Here is an 18,099-nt window from a genome sequence, read left to right as displayed (position 1 = left end):
AAACTCCTCCTCGTCAATGTCGGTAGCATGGTCAAGGTTACATTTTCCAGTAACATCCAGTAGTTTTGCTGGTTTAAGTGAAATTGGGGCAACAATCCGCAAGCTTGTTTTTATATCTCGCTTTTTACTCAAAGTCATCGATGCCTTGTGAAACGACGGTCTGTCATTACCGTATTACGGTGAAGTATAAAGAATGCGTAAGGAGACATATTTGATATTTATTTAAAATATCATTGAAACGAAATAAGTTTCCTAAATAATAGTTATTGAGAAAGCTTGCGCTTGCATCACCCATGCATAGAACCTGCATAGGTACCTGGGTATTTGGTAACAACAAAAAAAATGACGAAAAAAACACTGAAAGAAATTAACTTTTTTTTCTCTAACTGCCACCTCCGCAGCGTCGCCCCTGGCAAAGTGCCGCCCGGTGCGGACCGCACCCTCCGCCCCCCCCATGCTACGCCACTGCTTGCACAAAGCCCTAACACCCAGTTCTTAATTGCTAGTATTCTCCCGCGACTTAACGCGGTCGAAGTTGATTTTTGGTAAAAAGGTGGTAAATTTCATCAGATTCGAGTCAGTGGTGTAGCCGTGAAAGCGTGGCCGATAGGTAGATATATAAAGACAGAGAGTGTTACTTACGTATTTATAATATTAGTATAGATTATTTAAGCGTAGCGCCTTATAATAAAATATAGCTATATCACGTTTCTTAAAAATTGCTTTATTTAATGAGATAGGAATGTGTATCCTTGCTTGTTCTTCCTGAGAAAGGTAGGTTGCTATAAACATAATTTAAAAAGGCATTAAGCATCACACAATATAGCGAATTTGATATTGTGATGATCAGGGCAATATGCTTGTCATGACATGACAAAACTTCAATTTGATTTGACTAAACCCAAATAAATATGACATTACATCTACTTTAAAATAGCTCTTTAATATTATTGGCATCTAATTTTATCCTATTATTCAACACGATATTATTCGATTAATTCAAATATTTATTGTAACTTATATATTGTGATAAATTAAATAATATGCAACATTTTTTTCCGAATCTACATTTTACGCTTCACAGTCATGGAGTCGTCAATGAACTGTATATAATTTAATAATAAAAAAACTAGATACAACTGTACACATAACAGTTTTATTTATTTATTCCTATAAAAAAATATCATCAATAACGTTTATGAGTGTTCATGTTAACGTTAAAAAATAGTTAATTTTATATGTCTGCAGTTGTTATTCCTCATTTAAAAAAAATCGTGGTCAAATAGGCTTAAATTACTTTGCGAAATAAATTTCGCATTAATACGTTCAGTACGAATCCAGGAGATTTAGACTCACGCTGCTTCAATTCAAGTTGGTGGATTTATAAGATATATAATAGTATATATATATAATAATATAATAGAAGATATATGTGAGGCAGATTTTCATTCGACTTCGAAGCTTCCTTCCCGATTTTTCAAGATTTAAACCCGAAATCTACGGTTAATTGTCATTTACGTCTAAATATAGCCAATATAGCCAATAACAAGGCGTAGATTAAATTTTTCGTACATCTGCTTAAAAAAATACTATCAAATAAGTGCAATATGATATATATGTTTGTATATAAATTTATGAAATTATTCATATAACCAAACCTTAAGCGAGAACGCGAGCAGACCAATGAAGAGGTCAGGGTCAAAAGTTCTAGCGGAACTCTAACTTTGTATATTTATATATAGTATGATGAAAATTATATTCAAGTGCGTATAAACATTTTACTGCAGTACATTAGTTGAATTGACAAATTAAACTATTCACAAACAAAAAATATACCACCATACCATGTTTGTCATAATGCTGTGACTTAACATATTATATGTTTTGTGTAGCTATACATATGCCTCTATAATATACATAGCTCTCATAGTATATATGTAATAAACATATTTGTCAGGTTAGAAAAAGAATAAATATATTTATTTAATATATTGAAGAAATACAAGAATTTTACATCCATTTAAAAATACATATACCATTCAGTTTAAGTAGTATGGCCAAAGACATGTCTAAAAGTAAAGAACTATTCAGGAAATAAAAGTAGGAAGTAGAAGAAAAAATTTTTGGAAATACTTGTCATAGAAATATCTAGTCGATAATTATTGTAGCAGGATGAACGGATTTGTATGCATTGTATTACACTACACATATTTGTAAACAATCATGGTATTAACTGTTCGAGGGACATTGCGCTAGACTCAATAGCTGAGTAATTGTTATGACGTCTATAGACTACTAAGTCTACTGTTCCAGAAAATTTAAATTATCCTATTACCTCTTATGGGAATGTCTCCGATATATTCAATTAAAATTGTTGATAATTTAAGTAACAAAAAGAAATTTGATGATATATTCAATCGTTCATGTACGAATCATTCACATGAGCGTACTTTTCGAAGACATAAGATGTTGCCGCTCACTTGTGTGTATTCTAGAAAAAGTTTTTTTTTTAAACTGACTTAACACCTCGATTACAATAATATGTCACGTAGATGAAGTACATAGTAATTCCTAAGGGTTGTTTAAGTAATATATATCGCAGAATATACGGAATTACTGGCAATGTTCCAACTTTCTTGAAAAGAGGCAGCCACAACGCTATATTTAGTTGAACAGTCCCCACTGCAATTTACATTCCTATGATTTATCCAGTCACGGCCTATATTTAGAATAACTGTTCGTGAAATATTATATTTTTCTTATTGCATTTTTAATAAGAACAGTAATTATTAACAGCAATATATCAGAGGAAGAAAATGTCACACGGGCAAAATATTAAATCTTATCAAAGTTTTGACAAATTTACACAAAAATCATGATTTATTTATTAGATTTATTAAAATATTCTTTTGAAACAGGAATGCCGCGCGGTTTTACCTGCATATTTTCAAACCAAAAATTCTAAGATTAGCTTATTCTTTAAAAAAACAAACATTTCACCATTAAATTATTAGCATCGATTCCAAAAGTCAAATATTTAAACGAAACAATAGTATTTTTATATTATTTAAAAAAAATATTAGGATGAACTTTATCTTATACGATGCGGTCATCTTCAAGGTTGTGTCGGTATATAATAACATAGGTATCAAATTAGTTGTACAGTTTATAAATACAATTTTTCGAAGCAAACGAGTTTGTTGGACTTCAATGTTGTGTGTCGACATATGAGATTCGTGCTTACAAATAAACAGACTGTATAAGTCTGCTTAAGCTTCTAAATATTAGTTTTATAGTGAAATGTGTTATTAGAATTAAAAAAAAATGGCTTCTAAAGTAACAAGTGAAACTGAATTAAAGGACACAAAAGTGAATAATGGAAAAGATGAAAACAATCGTGAAGTGGAACCCGAAGTGGTTCAGACATCGTTTTCAGTGAAAATTAGGAATTTCATAAATTTCTTTACCGTGGAACCGTTTCTCTTTTGTTACATTTTGCCTAATATAATATCATCTATAGCAGTTCAAAAACTGAACATGGAAAAAGCATGTCGTGCTGACCTTAATTATTCTGAATACATTTGCTCCCAAGCTATATCCGGAGATTTCAGTGATAATATAACGGAAATTGCTTTGGGTGAAGCACAAACCTTAGTAGCTGATATGACGAGCTGGAAACAACCCCTACAAAGTGGAATACCTGCCCTTTTAATATTATTCGTTGGAGCGTGGAGTGATAAAACAGGAAATAGGAAATATCTAATGCTCCTTCCAATGTTAGGGGAGCTTGTATCAGCCGTGGGATTAATTTTAACGACATATTTCTTTCTTGAATGGCCGTTGTGGATAACGGGGTTAATAGAGGCACTTCCTTCAGCATTTTCTGGTGGTCTCTCAATCGCTTTGATGGGTTCATACAGCTACATAGCTGATGTCACTACTGTTGAGACACGTACTTTTAGAATGGGTTGCGTAGCAGTAATCGTTACTTTAGGGATACCTTTGGGATCTTCCATAAGTGGCGTTTTGTTAGAACTAGTAGGTTTCTATGGAATATTTGGTATTGGAGCTTTACTATACACTTTTGGTTTTCTTCACACTTATTTTAGAATACACGATATTAATCGTGTCAAAATTGAAGGCACGTTTCGACAACAACTGTACGATTTCTTTAATCCGAAAAATGCTTGGGATACACTTTCGCTGCTATTTCTAAAGCCGAGGAAAGAACTTATCCAAATATGGCTAGTTGTTTGGGCACATATTGTTGTCATCGGTCCTGTATTCGGTTAGTTTGTTGAATGAAATCGCGAATTATTACTATAAAACTGTAAAGAGAGAACTCCCAGAATTTTTAAGTTAAATACTTTTATCATTTTAGGTGAAAGCGCTGTACTATATTTATACACACTGAAGAAATTCAACATGGGTGTCGTAGAGTTCAGTCTCTTTTCAACGTATTCTGTGCTAATGGGACTAGCTGGTATATTTATTTTATATTCAATTGTTTTGATTTCATGTTACTTATAAAATATTGATAATTTTATGAGAATAAAACAAAATAAACATGACATTTCTTAGACTAAAATTAAAAATTAAACTTACAGATTTAATTCTGTATCTGTCTATGTCCCTAATATCGTCAATATACAGCCAACCTTGATGTTCTTGAGAAGTTTTATATGTTTCTATATTTGAACATACATATTTATAAATATAAGAGTCTGTTACAAATATTATCTACACAAATATTGAATTATATTGTAATTAACTATCTCTGTATGCCAAAACATAAGAATTAGAATGAAAATGTATGTAGATATTATTCATCACATCCAAGGTAATATTGAAGTCGCGCCTTAGACACAATTTCAAATAATATGATTGATAATAATAAAATATAATTATAATGACGTTAGCCACATGATTGCGTAAATACTTTAGTGATATCATCTCTAAGACTCGCGGATAAAAAGCATCCTTTGTAGATTTTTTTCTAACACAACAACTTGAATGCTTTTATTCATGGTAAAATAATATAGGCACGTGTTTTATAAAAATGATTAGTGTTTTAAATAACATCATTTTTAAAATATATTATTAGTCGTAGGTAATTGGTTATATTGTAAATTAACATATAAGTAATAATACAGTATCATATTTTCAGGTACTGCCGTTGCTGTAACAGTTTTGAGCAAAATTTTAAAGGTTCACGACGATCTTCTTGGGGCAATAGCGACCACAAGCAAAGTGCTCTCCAGTTTTGTTTACGGCTTAGCTCCAAATAAATCTTGGTTTTACGTCGGACCGGTTCTCGATTTCTTTGGTAATTGTGGATCAACAGTTGTAAGATCTTTGGGAACTAAAGTCGTCGATCCCGATGAAATTGGTAAGCATAAATATCACGAACGATTTCATTGTATTTGATGTAACCGTCATTTTTTATACTTTGACAAAGTTGGATCATGCAACATGAATTATTATTTTAATTGTTGTATTCTAACCCCTGTGTTATGAATTTGAAATTTCTTTGATACTTATTGATCGAGTCAAAATAAAAATTAACTCCATTTCAGAAAAGTTTTTGCTTATTTTATAGTTGTTCACAATTTTAAATAATTATGTGACATGAGTCAGAATCGTTTTATTCCAAGTTGAATAATCATAATCAGAATCAGAATTAAAATCAAAATATTCTTTATTCAAGTAGGCTCACATAGGCACACTTTTAAATCGTCGTGTTAGAAATAACAAAAACTCAGTAGTTACTCTTTTCCATTATTTTAATTACAGGTATCTCAATTAAGTACAATCAATTTTTTTTATATACAGACTCATAGCTGAGAATTATACAAATATGTACATATATGTAAAGCACATACTTCACCTTACATATTTTAATATTATAAATAAAAATAAGTCTGAATATTCTCTCAAAAAATGTGTGTGCTTGTCATTATATTTTAAAGGGTGCTAGAGAAGACGCGCGTTATAAAAAAAACGGGTTCTTGTTCATCGCTGATGTAACATTTCAAAGACACAATTAAAGATTTACGAGTAACCGCTAGAACCGGATCCAGTGTCATGGTCTTGCGGTTACATATTCCTCAATTAACAAAATCGATATTATTTTTAGTTTTTATAAATATTTAATGTATTAAAAATAATTACACTTTCTTGGACGCATTAAGAAGTCATAACAATTACTTCAATCTTTGTACAATATCAAAGCAAAATACTTGATTCAGTAACCAGGTGATCTTAGCCTTAGCCTGCTCATTAAAATTAATTAATTAAATGTAAAAAAGTTATTTTATAAGAAAGGCTAATAAAACTAGCAATTTATTCAGTACCTTTATACAAGTTAAAATCACACCCATAAAGACGCTAAATCATGTTAAAACATAAATAAAAAAAATTATGATGTAAATAAACAAAAAATACGACAACATGGTAATAAATAACAATATAATATCTTTACTAGTACTATATTATAATAGTAATATTATCATTATTGACTACCTGCCAGTCCCCGTGATTCTGGGTTCAAAACCCAGGTCGGCCCGATAAATAGTTTTGGGTTTTTCTGTCGAAATGTTCTCAGTATCAGTCTTGAAGTTGGAAGTGTTAAATACCCGTGCCTACAAAACCAAAGGCGGTAGGCCTACGAATTAACTCTTTCTGGTCGCGTCGGATTTGCGGTCCCATCGGATTATGAGAGTGAGATAAGACAGTGTTCATATGTTTGCACATGCACTTGTACAATATAATATGTTCTGTGTAGTTGGCTGTTTCCCCTGTGGCCGAAATTGATCAAGACGACATCATCGGCATTATTATTAGCAATGAGAAAGTTACAAATTCGATCCTCGCTTTGATTAGTCGATTGGTTAGAGGTTAGAGGAGAATAGAACAGAAATATTCAGATTAAGATTAACGATTCCGGTTTCAAGCCCGAGAAGTTTACATGCAATTAATGCATGTTTATAATTCGTTCTCAGCGATAAAAGAGAACATCCTGGGGAAATATTCATATCTCATATGCCACAACTGTGTCCACTATTGCACCAACTGGATGCTTCCAGTCTGTTATTTTACACAAATAAAGATAAATTTCTCTTTCCAGGTAAAATCTGTTCACTAATTGGTTTCGTGGAGGCAATAGTACCGGTTATTTACACTCCTATTTACAGCAAGTTATATTCAAAAACACTTGCAACTTTGCCCGGAGCATTTTATCTTCTTGGTGGTTTGATGACGATACCCGCAGTTTTCATATTCATGTAAGCCTCTCACAATTATAATCTTTACTAATATTATTCTTTGAACGAGTGTGTATCTATCAAGACTATTACGATTCAACATATTTTGTTACGACTTTTTGTACAAGAAAGAAAAAATACGTGAAACGTTTTTTTCTTTTCGATTGAGTAAGAACTACGAATTAAAAAATATTTTCACTGTAGGCGAATTTTATTATTAACCGTTTATGTCTACAAAGTCATATTTACAAAATTCTGAACGCTCATTGGTCATCCATTGCGACATCGGCTGCGTCGACCAATGGCATTAAGATTAAATTCAAAATTAATCTGACTTTCGTCAGCGTTTTGAAAAATGGAAGTAGGTATGAATACTATTACTTTTTTCACTATTTAGAATATTAATGTTTTACAAATTAATATTTATACATAGTATAAATTTTATTCAATTACAAGTACCTAATATTCTATTATTCATAATAAGCAGTTAGGTACATAATAACTTAATTATAGTCCTACATATGCAATAATAGTCATTACTAATATTTAACTGCTTCATCCGTCTAGTGGCTAGCCTTAGAGTGCAGGTCCTGTGCTCATTTCCAGGTCGGCCTAATAAAAAATTATTTGGCTTTTTGTCAAAAAAAAAGCCCTACATAAGTTGAAAGATTTTCAAAGAACTTTGAAGTTGGTAGAATTAATATTCGCGAACCTTAGAAAATACGTAAAACTAGTGACTTTGTGCCTGAATTATGTACGTTTCGACTGTGTTATGAGATCTGGAGAACAGAAGTGCACTCGTGTTTGAGCATGTTCTTAAACGTATACTATAATCTTATAATAACCAAAATTAAAATATACGTCATTCAAGTAGGCTTTTACAAGCACCTTTGAATCGTCATTTAACAAACTATATCAAGTTAAGCTACCATCGGTTCGGAATGTAGATTCTACCGGTTCAGTAGTTACTCTTTTACAACATTTAAAAATACAGTTATTTTAGTTAAGTACAATTATATATGTATGTAATATATCCCGCCTGAAAGTCAACAATCATTAACTCTTAAACATTGTTACATTCTTTACCAATGTATTTTTTATAAAATTTAATTTAATTTTTTTTAATAGTTAATATATCCTGCAGGGTTGGATATTCTTCCTTGAGAATGAGTGTCGAGTCTAAAAAAGATCAATTATTATACACATATTATATTCGATTAAATCTGTACTTTTAATGAAACTGATCAGCTACATAGTATCTTGTTATTGTTAAAACAACTTAAATCTTGAAACCTAGAAATATATTTATGAATCTAGCAGGTATGTAACAAAAAGTATGACTTAATTAATGTTTGCTTAACTTGTTGATGGTACTCGGTACCTTGTATCAACATAATACTCAGGAGTGACTGCGAAAACACTTCAAACGTTAAAGGCATTTGAATGTAAACTATTGGAAATATGAATATTAACTAATGTATATACGAATTTTAGAATAGATTATATTATATGATAATTCTTCCGCCTGGGTAATATGAATTTTAATATTTAACTTTACGTACTAAATTTATAAACTAGTTGAATATGAAAATTTTACCTGCCTTGTGTATATGTGTGTGCCAATATGAATACATTTTTGAAGACGCACCTTCAGGACAGGGAAATTTTGGGGATGATGGGCGACGGCGAACATTTCCGCAAACACGTTGAACTGGTTCCTCAAGACGAAACTAAAAACCTAAACCTGTTATACAAATGTCATTTTGTTACAACCAAGGGCAGAACATTGTAAAGGTCGTTGTTGGCCGTACGTCGTTACATCTGAGGTAAATTTCCTAATAAAGTAAATTTTTGTCCATCCTAAAAGAAATCTATAACTTTTTTGGTTTTTGTGCCTAAAAACTTAGAATTTGCAGTTAAAGTCACAAATTACATACGTGCAAATGTCATGTCATATCATCATATAACATCTGATAACTTAGTGGTAAGGCTTTGTGCAAGGTCGTCTGGCTAAATACCACCCAATTATCATATTATATTCTACCGCCAAGCAGAGATGCTTTGTATTTTACTGATTTATTCCATGAGGTGAGTGATTCAGTAGCTACAAGGGACATACTGTGTTAGTTCACAGGATTGGTGGCGCATTGGCGAAGTAAGGGCTGTTTAATATTTTTATAGTGCCAATATCTATAAGCGTTGGTCACTACTTACTACCAGGTGGGCTATTTGCCAATTTGCCAACGTATTAAATTAAATGAAAAGTGATTTTCTCAAGCAATACGTATCAGCATGAATCGCCGGTATAAATTTAGGTATATTTCATTACACACATGAAAATTATGCAAAGATAATTGTCAACTTCAGTATGGTCAATTAACTGAGGTCAGGACGACATACATACCTATATTACTTAGCAACAATTTGATCAATTTTAAATACGTACCTAAAGAGATACCTATTAATCTCTTACTAATAAAATACTATATTCCTGTTGCTTGGTAGGTACCAAGCACTACGAAATGAATATTATAATACTCGATACGTGCAGATATATTTCTATTTTTTGCTAAAAAGAATGGACTAGATATGGAGCTGTGACGAGTTCACAATACTTAACTATACTAATTGAGAAGTATAAATGTCAGCTAGTTGTCTAACTTTCTCAACCATGTTAGCTACGGAACCGAGGCTTCCTGCAAGCGAGGACAAATAAGACTTCCACTGAAGTTTTGAATCTAAAGTTACCTAGAATCAAGAATTTAAAGTATTTTATAACGTAAAGTCGGATTTCAACTTACATACACACTTATAGTAAAGGAAAATCCAAAAGTAATTATACTGTAATTGTGACTACCATCCTGGTTTTGATTGAATTTAATGTATTTGTACAGTATATCTATGACCTTCGGAGCGATCTATGTCTTTACACCAATATTCCAAGAGATTTAGAAACCAGATATTCTTCGAAAAAAATTATTATTAAGATAGAAGTTCGCCAATTCCAAAGCATCATAACGTAAAAATTAACTTTTTCAATACAATTTGTGGATTTTATTGAATATTAATTATAAAAAAATTCTCATCAACATCTTTATCTTTACATAGTATAAAACAAAGTCGCTTTCTCTGTGCCTATGTCCCTTTGTATGCTTAAATCTTTAAAACTACGCAACGGATTTTGATGCGGTTTTTTTTTAATGATTCGAGAGGAAGGTTTTTGTATATAATACATAGACAATATAGTTAAGTAACACTGATAATTTTAAAAGTTTCTAATATAATGTCGTAAATTTATACATTTTTTGCGCTTACATTGTAAACCCTACTAGATAGATCAAAATAATGTACTACAGAATTGTACACCTCAAAAATGTCTACAAAAAAGTCCGCGATGGTATATGTCTATCTCTTAAAGATAACCCACAATAAACATTTTTTTATTGTTTTTCGTCGATTTTAAGCAATATAGCATTAATCCTTATCCAATTTGGTACCTTAAATAAATTGTGCAATCAATATCGATCAATATGGCCTTTACAGTATGTAATTTAAATTAATATTTTCGAAGATATTACAGTTTTAAAATGCAGGGACATAGCGGTTTGTATTTCCTAATGAGTGAAAACTGTGTACGTTGTACCTATTTGTTATCACTATATATAGTATAAAACAAAATTCAGGTTAGTCTGGAAGTCTGTCATTTTGAAGTTAGAAGGTCGAAATTTTATTTTTGGGCTACCGATTAAAAATGAGTTGATTCGCATTTAAGCGTTTCTGGATATTCTACCCTAAGGGCTGAAATACACACCAATGTGGTATACAAAGAGGTATTACATTAACGTAACATTTTAAGTTAATTTGTAAATATATTCATATTCTACGTGGGCAAAGCCGCGGGTAACAGCTAGTTAAAAATAAAATACGAACAGATCGTACCCGTCACTATGAATATTTTTTCATGTTCACTTTAATTATAATTCATTCGTAAGATGCGTATACGAGTATACAAGAGCCGAGATGGCCCAGTGGTTAGAACGCGTGCATGTTAACCGACGATTACGGGTGCAAACCCAGGCAAGCACCACTGAATTTTCATGTGATTAATTTGTGATTATAATTCATCTTGTACTCGGCGGTGAAGGAAAACATTGTGAGGAAATCTGCATGTGTCTAATTTCAACGAAATTCTGCCAATGTGTATCCACCAACCTGCATTGGAGCAGCGTAGTCGAATATGCTCCCAACCTTCTCCTCAAAGGGAGAGGAGGCCTTAGCCCAGCAGTGGGAAATTTACAGGCTGTTAATGTACGCTTATATACCTGAGGCACGTGTCGTTTTCTCAAATGCAAAACATTTGGCTCGAACGAGGAAGGCAGGGAGATATCAGTTGTTTTTTTTTAACATTATTCTAAGATTCCTCGTCTTGCACGTCTGGTATAGTATATTCAAGAATAATTTGTCTCGGTGTCTGTTCCATGCTAAACATAACAAATAACCTCAGTTTCAAGTTTGCTTTCAAATGTAATGGGTACCAACATAAAAAAGCGGAACTCTAAGTAGTTTTATTTATGTGTCATAGGACAACGTGGCTATTTTTTTAATCGCCAAAAAATGAATTTATCATCTTATATACATTATATTTGTAATACAGCTAACACATTTTTGTATAAACTTATAATTATTTTTCATTTTCTTACATAATCTCCTGCCAGTCCTGTGATATATCAAACGTCAAGTCTCTAGCACATCAGGAAGTTATTTAATAATCAATATCGAAATTCCGCCTTCACAAACATTTCCAAAATTTAATACAAACTTGGTAAAATAAAAGTACAATTGTTATATTTGAAGCTATGTCGTCATGACAACGAGCGATTGAACAGCCGCAATTAATGTTTGCCGCGAGTGTCGCGGAGAATGACTTAGGGCAGCCTCTTTTATTACGCACCTTTAAATCTTTAATATTTGAACGGAATTAATTGGATTCTCTGAATTATAAAATCTAATAACAATATAATTGTTATTAAATATTCATCATTGTAATTTTTAACGAGCTTGTGACTAGCTTTGTGGAAAGGAAGGGTCTACATAGAGCAATACAGATCATTATTATCAAATATTTGTTCTGTCTTCGCAGAACAACTCCCGAATGTTTCGTCAGAATTAAATCAAAAATCAAAATATACTTTATTCAAGTACGCATTTACAAGCACTTTTAAATCGTCATTTAACAAACTATATTAAGTGAAGCTACCACCGGTTCGGAATGTAGATTCTACCGAGAAGAACCGGCAAGAAACTCAGTAGTTACTCTTTTTAAAAATACAGTCATGTTAGTTAAATACAATTATATATGTATATAATATAGGATATATGGCCTGGAAGTCAACAAGTGAAAATACAAACATTCATGTTTCATATTAAGAAGTACAAGTTATTTGCAGAAAGTAAGTCATAATTTTTTTGTCTGGTTCCAGATTCCTTTACTTCGTTCACAAAAGACAAGAAAAGGATGTTGTTAAAAATCCAGATGCGAAGATCATGCATGCCCACGACAACGCTGTTACCGTACTTTGAAATGCTAAATAAGAAATATACATTGTAAGAATAACATTAATATTTCACCTATATATGCGTATAATACTCATGTAAAATTAATGGAAAACTTTATTTTAAACGAATTAAATTTTTATGTTACATACATTTGTGTTGATTTTACTTTTAAGTTCTAGTTTAAGTTTGCTTGCAGTTTTTCTTATTATTATTTTTTTTATTTAAAAGGGCTTATTCCATTTGCCGCTTCTCAATTTCTGATATTTTTAAGCTTGTGTGCGTTTAAATGCTTATATGTATATAATCACAACTACTATAGTCAAGCCAATCGGTGTAAAGTATCGTGATGCCTTAACATTATCTATTCAGTATATATTTTCAATTGTACAGAAAATAAAATGACATATTAATCATATTACTATAACACCCAGTTAATATTTAAAAAATAAAAACTTTAAGAAAAATATTAAAATCGATGGTTACTCATAGTTAGAGTAAATTTTACGGTGCTTAAGATTTCTTGCGTAACTTTAACATCAAATTTTGTCGTCAAAACTTAGCCAGCCCAACTTTTGTATGATACAGAAACTCTACAAAATAATTATTATCCTAACCTTTATGGTAGTCTAATTATAAATGAAACTAAATTATGTGTTTATAAATAAATACAATAAATTAAAAAGTGAGGTTTTTTTAATTTAATGTATGTTAGATAGGTTAAAATAACTAATAAATACGTGGTTCCCGGTTCTGAACTAACAATAAAATAAAAAATGAATTGAATATCTCCTTGTGTAGAGAGTACTTTTAAGGTTTTGAGTTTTGTTTGATTTTTTTTTATAGCTGCAAAAGTTTCTCTAAGTTAAAATAAATACTTCAAATCAAAACATCTTACGCGGTAAATATATTTGTACGTGAATTTGGCACGCGACGACGAGATCTACTTCCTCCCTTTGTGAGCGCTCGGCGCCAATACCAATTCGGGCGTTGCGTTTCAGTTGATATATAATTTGGAAAATAAAAAAAAAATGTTTTTCAGTAAACAAATACTTTATAATTGCATAAATATTTATTCGGTTAACGATGTGGTTGATACTTATAGCGACGTTCCCATATTGTTGACGTCCTGAACTATTTCGGTCACGTAAGACCAGATAATTACGCAGGACATATTATAGTGCACAAATGTGTGCACTCTCTTTTCCTTCACTCACATATCCGATGGGAAGGCAAAACGGACACGACCGGAAGGAGTTCAGACAGGAACGTCTTTTTGTGTTTTCACTGAAGTATACACAACTCCAGAAAGAAAAAATATTTTTTATTCCATTTCTATTAAAAATTGGTTCCCAAGAAACTATAGCAGGATTTGCTCTTAGAGCTCGCAATGCTGAAACAAAATGGATTGGCCTTTTGACGTACGTCAGATTTTCCGACGCGAATAGTTCGCACAGTCATGCTGGGTATTTACACAAATAAGTAGGGCATTGGGTTTTCAAAATCAAAATCAAAATATACTTTATTCAAGTAGGTTTTTACAAGCACTTTTGAATCGTCATTTAACAAACTATTTTAAGTAAAGCTACCACCGGTTCGGAATGTAGATTCTACCGAGAAGAACCGGCAAGAAACTCAGTACTTACTCTTATTTAACATTTAAAAATACAGTCATGTTAGTGAAATACATGTATGTATGTAATATATCCTGCCTGGAAGTCAACAAGCATTAACTCCACGCTTTTTTATCATCTATATAATCTTGTATCGAATAATATTCCTTCTTTACCAATGTATTTTTTACAAATTATTTGTATTTATGAAACGGCAAAGTTAAAAATGTCTGCAGAATTTTATTATAGAAACGGATACCTTGCCCCAAGAATGATTTATTGTGCCTTACTTCTTGTACACAAACAATGATTGTCATTGATTTTATCAAAGCGATCAATGCTACTGTGAATATGCATTCACCACAACCATGTAAAAATATTAAATATTTCATCAATGACGCCTTAAATGGGTCAAATACAATAAAATATATTAATAGGCGTTTGTGGTGTATTACTTCGAACAGCATCTAAGCTATTAAAAACTCTAAGGCGCCAAGCTGTCTAATGCAGGTTCCATGCGATGTTTGGATTTGATCTAATGATATTCAACCACACATATAAGCTTTACACTTATAAATATAAACTCTTATTAGAGCGATATAGTGGATATACAGGATCTTAAACCATCGTATCAGGAGTAAAGCAGGTCTTAGCCTAGTAATGGATCGTTTACAGAATGTATTTTTATTTTGTCAAGAATATTCGGCTTCTGTCGTCATTTAATTATTTTAAGTTAGGGGGTTAAACCCCTATTAATACTTTTAATAGTAAATATATAAAAAAATCCCCTCTGTTCACATAACTTTAAAATTTTGTATTCTCAAAATGGAAAAAATAATTGACCAATTCTTGCCTGACATAAAGGGTCATTATGCTTTATTTAATTACGTCATCAATAAATTATATTTAATCAACTTTAACAAATACAATAATATTAAAACATAACATATTTCTAAAATATAACAATTACCTAAAAATAAGTAGAAAAAAATATAATTAAATATTTATGTCAAATAAAATAGGTTATACACATGTACGTGATTTTTGTAGAACATATCATACCTACACCTTATTTGTAAATATTATAAATAGCGCCTGATTATAACTGCTCATCAATTATAATGTTAGTGACATTGCTATAATATTTTCTTGACCATATTATTATTTATATTAAAAAATGAGACTACTCATACTCATAAAGTATTTTGATTACCGTAGTTACTGAGTATGAACTAGTAAAGACGACACCGACGAGATTGTGGTCTACGGCCTAAAAATGGCGATTCATAATAGAGTTGATACGATTATGGATAGACTGGCCGAATACCATCCAGACCGGTTATGGGATCCAGGATCCGACGAAGACCAATAACACCAAGGAAGACAGCTGTCAGTGAACAAGTCGTACATAAAGTTCAATGCAAACTTGTATTTACATATTTTAAATATTCAAAAAAATAACAGGCTCTAAGTGTCCACTGCCGGCCTAAGGCCTCCGCTTACTGTGAGGGGAAGGCTTGGAGCTGATTCCACCAAGCCTGGTTGTTGGATACACCCGTGGCAGAAATGGAATTGAAATTAGCTAAGTCTTGTCATGAGCTTTGTGACGTCATTAATAAACAAGTCATGGGCAAATAGTGTACCATATTGTGCTTTGAACTACTAAATTATATGCAAAAGATAAGAGAAAGACTGTTAATGTACCACGGCTGGTCTAACGCTATAGGCAGGACCTTATTCCACCACACTGCTTTGATGTGAGTTGGTGGATACATTTGGTAGAATGTCACACAAATGCTGGTTTCCTCACGATGCTTTTTTGCATCGCCGAGCACGAGACGTATTATGAACAATAATTTGACACCTGAAAATGCTTGAGTTTGAAACCATCATCATGTATGATGCACGCGTTCTAATCAATTGGCCATCACAGCTCAATATATTGACATCAATTTATTATACTAAAATTTACAGACACTGTTATTTAACATAAGTAAAACAACTCATCTGTGAACATATAACTTAATATATATGACTTAATAATAATAATTAAATATGAGTATGCATTACAACATATTAAGCAATTATTTACTTTATATATAAAAACATAGGATGGCCTTTATCAAAATTAATCATGGTTATTTTACCTAGATCATTAATAAGACTCTCGTTAAATAGACATACATATATATTTGTACTGTGAGTGCTTGCTGCTTACTGTGATTGATTGATATCGCTATTATGTCAATATCATTATACGTTTTCTATCAAGTTAGTAAACAGTCTAAGTTCAAATCTGAGAAGATCAAAAGGAAGAGGTAGGAAAATGTAGCTATGGTACAAATTATATCAAATGTGAATACACATTATACTGGAGACTAATTCAACATTTAATTAGATATGATGAGTTTATTTCTTTTACTCTCGAATGGAATAAATACTACTAATTTACTTTACTTTTTGCCAAATTTCGATGTTTCATTTATATTTGTGATAGGTTTGAGATTAATTTTGTTAGTTATTTATAATAATATTAAACTATGGAAAGCTGGACGCTTTTATTGTATTGTATACTCAGTTGTGTTCGGTATTAGCTGTAACTCGACATACTTAGATATAATGAAAAAAGTCGTAGGTGACGTCACTTAACGGTTCCATTTGTTTGATTTCGAGGTACCGTAAATTCATCTGTCCGTGCTTGGTCATCTATGAGCAGAGGTGGCCCAGTGATTAAAACATCTGAATCTTAAGAGATAATTGTGAATTCGAACCCAGACAAGCACCACTAAATTTTATATTTATCTCATACTCGACGGTTAGGCAAAGTATCTTAAGGAAAGCTGTATGTGACGGACGAAATCCTGCCTACACATGTATCAATGCAGATTGCATTGGAGCTTTTAGGAAATACCGATGGGATTGGAAAAGCTGAAGAGTGAAAACGCCAACCGGTGGATTTTAAAAAAAGAGACTAATTTAAAAATAACATGTATTAAAAAAGTTTACAGAAATAAGTCTAAATAAAAAGAAAATCTCGTTGCAACGGGATCGGAGCAGAAATGTTTAACGCGGGTAAAACCACGCGAAGCCACTATTTATATTTTTAACCAGAGTTATTGTGTGTATCAATCCAAATATAAAGAAAAAATATAATGTAGTCCATACTTAAAACCATTGTAAGATTATCGTAACTTAAAGACATGAAACGCTACTTTTCATATCAATGTTCTCCGTAAAGTTGGTTATAAAATGTTACAACTCGTGAATAACTCCATATCTACATAAAATGTACGTGCATTTGTTTCAAAAACACATATTTCAAGAACAGGTTATTGGTGTTTAAAAAATCGTTTCCTTTGCTACAGATATGAAGTAAAGCAAAATAACAATTTATCTGAATATGTAAAATATATTTAAAATAAATTTTGCATTTTTAAAACCGTATTATTTTAATATGTTTTTATTCTTTTATAATAAAATAATAATTAGTTCTTAGGTACATGTACATGTAGGCATTTCTAAATTTATTTTTTAGAATATTATTAAAAGAGAAAATAAAGAAAGTCGATCGCTGTTTCATTTTAGGGTCACTGAATTAATATTTATTAAAAGGAATTTTTAAAACTTGACGGTTCACTTTCGATAAACGCGATATGTACTTTAATATTGTG

General features: G+C 31.5%; 1 protein-coding gene across 1 annotated transcript; it reads left to right on the top strand.

The window, feature by feature from the left end:
* The first annotated feature begins 3,170 nt into the window (after positions 1–3,170).
* LOC113399354 (probable peptidoglycan muropeptide transporter SLC46) lies at positions 3,171–12,968 on the top strand. Its single transcript, XM_026638462.2, has 5 exons — positions 3,171–4,288; positions 4,382–4,483; positions 5,168–5,389; positions 7,127–7,283; positions 12,743–12,968. Exons 1-5 carry the CDS (start codon positions 3,325–3,327, stop codon positions 12,840–12,842), a joined length of 1,545 nt encoding a protein of 514 aa, XP_026494247.2. The 5' UTR covers positions 3,171–3,324; the 3' UTR covers positions 12,843–12,968.
* The last annotated feature ends 5,131 nt before the right edge of the window (positions 12,969–18,099 follow it).

Source organism: Vanessa tameamea, chromosome 18 (assembly GCF_037043105.1).
Source record: "Vanessa tameamea isolate UH-Manoa-2023 chromosome 18, ilVanTame1 primary haplotype, whole genome shotgun sequence".
Taxonomy (NCBI): domain Eukaryota; kingdom Metazoa; phylum Arthropoda; class Insecta; order Lepidoptera; family Nymphalidae; genus Vanessa; species Vanessa tameamea.
This window is presented reverse-complemented; position numbering and strand designations above follow the sequence as displayed.